The sequence below is a fragment of the Tupaia chinensis genome, unplaced genomic scaffold (genome assembly GCF_000334495.1).
Source record: "Tupaia chinensis unplaced genomic scaffold, TupChi_1.0 Scaffold147003_1, whole genome shotgun sequence".
Classification (NCBI taxonomy): Eukaryota; Metazoa; Chordata; class Mammalia; order Scandentia; family Tupaiidae; genus Tupaia; species Tupaia belangeri.
In genome coordinates this window covers 15,084-21,267 of record NW_006206856.1, presented here as the reverse complement: position 1 = coordinate 21,267, position 6,184 = coordinate 15,084, and the positions used below count along the sequence as shown (strand labels likewise).

Below are 6,184 nucleotides of genomic sequence, written 5' to 3'. Positions count from 1 at the left end.
TTTTTTTTTTTTTTGCTATGGGGTGCATGTGCTCACCAGAAAGACAGAGACAGAGAGACAAAGTGAGAAATCATCCGCCGGCGGAATGGCCACACTGCAATCCCTCCCCCTCCATTTTCCTCTAGGATCTTGGATACACACGCCCGGCATGAGTTTAAGCCGCCAGGTCCAGGACTTGAACTGCAGTCAACTACATGGGAGTCCAGTGACATAGCCATTACGCCATCTGCTGGTCCCTCACCTACATTTCTTATCTATCCCTACTTCCGTCTTTGCTCCAGCCACACCCCAGCTCCAGTCCTGGTTAGTAAGATGGTGGAAGCAGGTGCATCCTCCTGCCCATGCAGTTCTCGGAGCCCAGTGGTGCTCACTGACTGGCTCCTGGCTGTAGGTAATGCCTTTTCTCCCCTGACCAGGGGCTTTGCCAGGGCCAGGACCACCAGTGACAACAGCTGTCTGTAGAATTCAGATTTTGCTTTAGAATGCTCCCAGGCTAATGTCAGCTGATCATAATGAACGTTAAGAATTCCAAAAGTGCTCACCTCGTTTTTCAGGCAAAGGACAACTGAGGGCTCAGTGGCAAGTGAGTAACCATGGCAGTCACTGTGTTTATCTGCACCAACGCAAGCTCACAACCCTAAATCACACCCATGTCATTTCTCGTTCGCTTGAAGAAGGAAACAAGGTCTCCTTTTCAGCTTCTGTTCAGTCTTGGTCCAATGATAAATGTTTTCTTTCCCCAAACCCACCCTGGAGCACGGGGGGTAACAAAAGCCAGTCAGCCTAACCTTTGATCTTTGCCAGTGCAAACCTAGAAGTACACGGGCTCCCATCTTTTGTATAATCTAACAGAAAATGAGAAAACTTTTTTTGGAATTCAAAACACATGAGTCACATTATAACATGCATGTGACTAAGCTGACGACGTGCGATTCTAACTGCTGTGTTAGCCAAGAGGGAAACGGGCAGGGCCTCGGTCACACCCACCCTCGCTCGTGGCTGCAGGATGCTCACACCTCAGCAGAAATGCAGGGTTCCCCAGCATGGAAACGCTCAACGGCAATGTCGTCTGTCAGTAGGGAGGTTAGGAGACCCTGAGGAGTGTTTGCAACCGATGGGTAAGTTCGTATTTATTCTTCAATGTCCTACAAAAAGCAGCTTGTCACTTCAAACCAGTCGTACCCTCGACACAAAGTTGAAATTCATTTATTTTCCGGGAAATACAGGCATCTAGGTCAGTAAGTTCAAATGCGCATGTTCCGTGTGAGCCTTCTATCCCGGGGCTCTGGTCTCCGGCAGCACCTCTCTGCAGCCTCACCACACGAAGGCCGCCCGCTCCCGCAGCATGCGCACGCCGAAGCGCTGCCACTCTCGCTGGTAGATCCACAGCTCCTGCGTCGTGTCCAAGCAGGCCAGCACCGCCCCGCCCTTCCACGCGATCAGCCGTGGATCCATGTCCTGCAGAGGCGACACCCACGCTGCAGCGTAAGCAGACAGGACTCACACTGGACCGCTGACTTCGACACGGGGGTGGGAAAAGCCCCACTCAGGCCCGGCTGGTGGCACAGTAGCTGGAGCTCACAAGGCCGACCGCAGTTTGTGTCCAGGATCCAGCTGCTTGAAAAACATGCTTGAAAAACGTGCGTGCATGCGTGCCCAAAATCGTGAGAGAAGTGGAGAAGGAACTCCAGCATGACCATCCCTTTGGGGGAAAGTGTTTCTCACCCCCTACCCCCTCTCTCCTGCCGGTGCACAAGTCCTAGGACACGTTTAAGAAGAGAAAGCCAGCCCTGCTCGCACAGTGCCTGTTGAATCACTTTCCACCTGCGTCAAACAGCAGGGCTCTCTAACTAGACAGCCTTCTGTTTCTACTGACAAGAGAACTTTTTAATGTTTATGACTGAAGACTCTCCTATTCACTTCTGTTCCACAAACAGTCAGGCCCTGGATGCAGGAACATTTATAAATAATTTATTCTGAAGCTTCAGGGCCATAAACACACCCCGATAAGCCCTGTCTTGGGATTAAAATGAATTGACATTTTTCAGGAATGTCACCGAGGTTTAATGAGACATTGACACAATCTATTTCAAAATTCCGGGAACCAGCAGTTAGCGTAATGGCTATGTCGCTGGATTCCCACGTAGTCGACCGCGGTTCGTGTCCCGGACCCGGTGGCTTAAAACCCACGCCGGGGGGAACCAGCAGTTAGCGTAATGGCTATGTCACTGGACTCCCACGTGGTCGACTGCAGTTCGTGTCCCAGACCCGGTGGCTTAAAACTCACGCCGGGCGCGTGTGCGTGCGTGCCCAAGATCCCGAGAGGAGAATGGAGGAGAAGGGATTGCGGCGTGACCATCCCCCTTGGGGGGTGATTTCTCGCTTTCTGTCTCTATGTCTCTCTCTGTCTCTCTGGCAAGCGCACGCGCCCTACAGTGAAAATCTCTCAAAAAAAAAAAAAATTCCTAGACTTTCTTTTCAAGAGAGTTCAAGCCAAAACAATCCTCAAAGACCACCTGGTCTAGGAACAGATCCTTACTGAGCATTTTAAAAATGGAGCTGTGGGACCAGCAGGTGGTATAATGGTTACGTCACTGGACTCCCACATGGCTGACTGTGGTCTGAGTCTTGAACCTGGAGGCCTGAAACTCATGCTGGGTGCATGTGCACGAGAATCCCGAGAGGAGAACGGAGTAGGGATTGTAGCATGGCCGTTTCACCCAGGGAGGAGGATGATTTCTTACAGCAAAAGTCCCTCTCTCTCTCAAAAAAAAAAAAAAAAAAAAAAAAAAGCAGCTGTGTGGCTGGCAGGGGACAAGAGGGCAAGAGGGCAGTCTCTATTCCTTTCCCAGGTTCTTCTACAAAGGTGCAAGTCAGTCCCCCTCACTGGGAGAGCCCGGCAGGGACTAGCACCAGAAATGCAGAGCCCTGGACAGCAGCTCCTGCCACCACACCTGTGACCTGCTGGAAGTAATTTTTCCACTTGCCCAAGCCCTTGAGAACTCCCAGACACAACGCACGCCAGCCAAGGTTTCATCTGTCCACACACGATGTCGCAATTGGAAAGAATCAACGCTGCTTTCACCTGCATACAGTCCAAGTGGCACCACGAATCCACATACCTTGGGCCGTGTGATCACATCCACGTTTTCAATAATTCGCCGGAAGGAAGGTGGCATTTTGTTGAGGATTCTGTGCTGCAGAAATTCCTGAGCTTTGTGAAACATCAGACCACCTCCCACCACCAGGATGGAGCTGTACATCTTCTTCTTGGTATCGTCTGATGCTGTAATGACAGTGAGAGCCCCCTGCACCGTCTCTCCACACCCACCAGCATGCTAGGACAGGCCCCTCATCTCCCGCTTGGACAACCCTAACAGCCTTCCCAAAGACCTCCCTCCACCTCCCTCAGCACGACGGCCAGAGGAGGCTGGGGAAGCAGGGGTGCAAGCATGAGGCTGCCTCACCTCCACACCCTGCCTCACGCAGGGTAGGAAAACCTCGTAGGGAGCCAGAGTCCAGCAGAGGGTAGTCCTCACCCACTTCTCTAGCCCCAGCCTCATGCCCTGCTTCCCAACCCTGCTGCACTGTGCGAGTCTTTTCTGTGTGAAATGCCACTCCTTGGGCCTGCTAACCCCACTCACCTGTGAGACCTCTCTCTAGTGGCTCCTCCTCAGGGAGGCCTTCCCTGCCTCCCACCCTCTGCACCTCCTCCTAGTAAGTAACCCCCTTAGGAAACGCCTCCATCAGAAGCTCTCAGTCAGAACCCTTTACGTCACCGTGTAGCAGCTGCCACAGCTGCAACTTCGCACTGGTGTGACGGTTTGACTTAATCGGGCCTCCTCCGAGGCCATATGCCAGTGAGGCAGGACCCCACTCCATTTCGCGACTGTGTCCAGCACCTGGAGTGCAAGCACAGCGGAGGTTCTGAATGAGCGGGCTACACTGCACACCTACACCCTGGGCTGAACCAGCGCGGTCTGCTGTGACCTCATCTGGCATCTCCCAGTCTCCCCAGATGCGCTTACAACAGCAGTCTATGCTATGGAGGATGGCTTTATCGAGGCCCAGGGCTTTCCCTTCAAACAGCGAGATGGCAGTCTTCCTCGACATCAGTGCAGTGAGGGCCTCCTCAGAATCATTGCCGGCCATCAGGCAGTCTGCCTGGGAGGACCCCAAGTCCACCTCCTGGGCATGGAGCCTTTCTGGAAGATCCGAGGACTGGCCACGAAGATCTCCTTCAAATCCAATGGGTTTGGATGCAGACTTGCGGTCAGCAGTCGCTTTTGCAGACTTTAAATGAAGTAAAAGGACCAAGGAGTTGATGGTCTGACTACATGGGCCGCTATGATGCTGTCAAGCTACGTCCCACCCTCCCCGTCCTGCTCTGCCACCACACGCAGCCCACCCTCCCCGTCCTGCTCCACCATGACACGCAGCCCACCTTCCCTGCCCCGCCACCAAACACAACTGTAAGATGAAAGCCACCGCTTACACAGACAACCATCCGCGCCTGCTCCCCGCTAAGGTAAAGTGAGCATACAGAGGTGACGAAGCCCTATTGCGGCCATGCCACTGGGGCAGGGCAGGGCAGGGCACAGAACCTTACTACCACATGGGTCAGATTTAAAAACCGCAATGTCCTGTCCCTAGGATTGGGTGTGGACAAAGGACTTCAGCACTTTGCCCGTGCCACATACCTTTCACATTATAATTAAAAGATACGTGAGATTTGGGCCCAGCAGATGGCATAACGGTTATGTTGCTAACTCCCCTGTAGTCAACCGCAGTTCGAGTCCCAGACCCACTGGCTTAAAACTCACACTGGGTGCATGTGCGTGCGTGCCCAGAATCCTGAGAGACTGGAGGAGAAGGGATTGCAGCGTGGTCATCTGTCTCTTACATATATAAGTAAGACATATATATATATACACACACACACACACACATATATATATGTGTATATATATATATATATAAGATTTCACTCAAAGTATGACCGGATATTCAGAGGTCAACAGTGTAAGTAAACAAAATATGCCAAAAGGAAAGTTTCTTCATTAACTTAACTTTTAAGTGGGAACTAGTATTCAGAAAACTGAACAACTGTCTGTGGAATAAAGAAATCTGTCTTCCAGATTCAATTCCGACTTCCTTTCATCCCCAGCTGTAGAAAGCATCAGCATTACCCTGTTGGGAGGTCGCAGGGGTTGCAACCACTAACTCTGAGCATGCTTCCCCTTCAGACTCAGGACTGCCCACCCCCCAGAACTGCTGCAGACCTGCTCCTGCTTGCTCTGCGTGGCCAGCAGGTAATGCTCGTCATGAGGATCCTCGGGGTCGCCCTGGGATCTGTGCTGCAAAGTTGTCATTTTTTGTCCAACTATTCCAAAGGTTGCTGGATAAAACAAAGCCATGGGAGCCTGTGTGCAGAAAGGAAAGGGTGGTCGACAAAAGATACTCCTTCCTGGAAAAAAATCTGACCTGCTAAATTCTGGTTTTCCAAAAACAAAACGGGCAGGCACTGGGAAGTTGGACTGGGCAGCATTCTCTTTGGGGAGTGGCATTATTTCTCCGGTGCGTGCCAGAACAGAAAACTCATTCGTCATCCGACAGAATGAGTGGCATGGCAGCACATGAGAAATCTCAAAGCATGTGTGAAATTAGAGCCTCCTAATCTACCCCATAATTTTTTAACGGTGATGGTGCTTCTCTAATAACAAGTTGCCACACGGTGGCTGATTAAAAAGGTCCTCAGGTCTGTCCTAATCTGTATTCTGCCAGCGGCTTCCAGGTTGGTCGAGTGGATCACGTAATACAAGCAGCTGACATCCTGACCTCAAGACGTGTCCCACTCTCTTTTGACAGAAGCTGGACGGCTTACCTTTGACCCGTGAATACGTGCACCTGTGCATTACCTGGAGTTTTTCATCTCCTAAGCGAAACTGGTATAGCAAGGCAGGAGAGTCTGGATGTCGAATCTGAAACTCATGGTCCTGAAGCCCAGAGATGTCCTGATTCCAGGAAAAGATGCCATCAGTCATCAGTAAGAGTGCATGCAAAGTCCTCAGGTTACGCGTAAGTGCCCAGGGGCCTGCATCTCACCTACGAACAGGCCACCCTGCAGCTCACCACTCTGGTTATAACTTAATGGAACGAGAGGCCAGCTATACTTTCTTTCCCT

The 6,184-nt window shown here is 51.6% G+C and overlaps 1 protein-coding gene across 2 annotated transcripts in view; it reads right to left on the bottom strand.

Moving 5' to 3' along the window:
• Nucleotides 1-1,190: 1,190 nt before the first annotated feature.
• The window catches only part of ACTR8 (actin related protein 8), a 17,662-nt gene continuing 12,668 nt past the window's right edge, over nucleotides 1,191-6,184 (bottom strand). For both annotated transcript variants that reach the window (XM_006169288.3, XM_006169287.3), the window contains 5 exons: nucleotides 5,919-6,014; nucleotides 5,283-5,423; nucleotides 4,029-4,293; nucleotides 3,123-3,286; nucleotides 1,191-1,458 (listed from right to left, as the gene is read on the bottom strand). In XM_006169288.3, coding sequence (XP_006169350.1) covers nucleotides 1,315-1,458; nucleotides 3,123-3,286; nucleotides 4,029-4,293; nucleotides 5,283-5,423; nucleotides 5,919-6,014 — 810 coding nt within the window. In that variant the 3' untranslated portion in view covers nucleotides 1,191-1,314. The remainder of the gene's footprint in view (nucleotides 1,459-3,122; nucleotides 3,287-4,028; nucleotides 4,294-5,282; nucleotides 5,424-5,918; nucleotides 6,015-6,184) is intronic.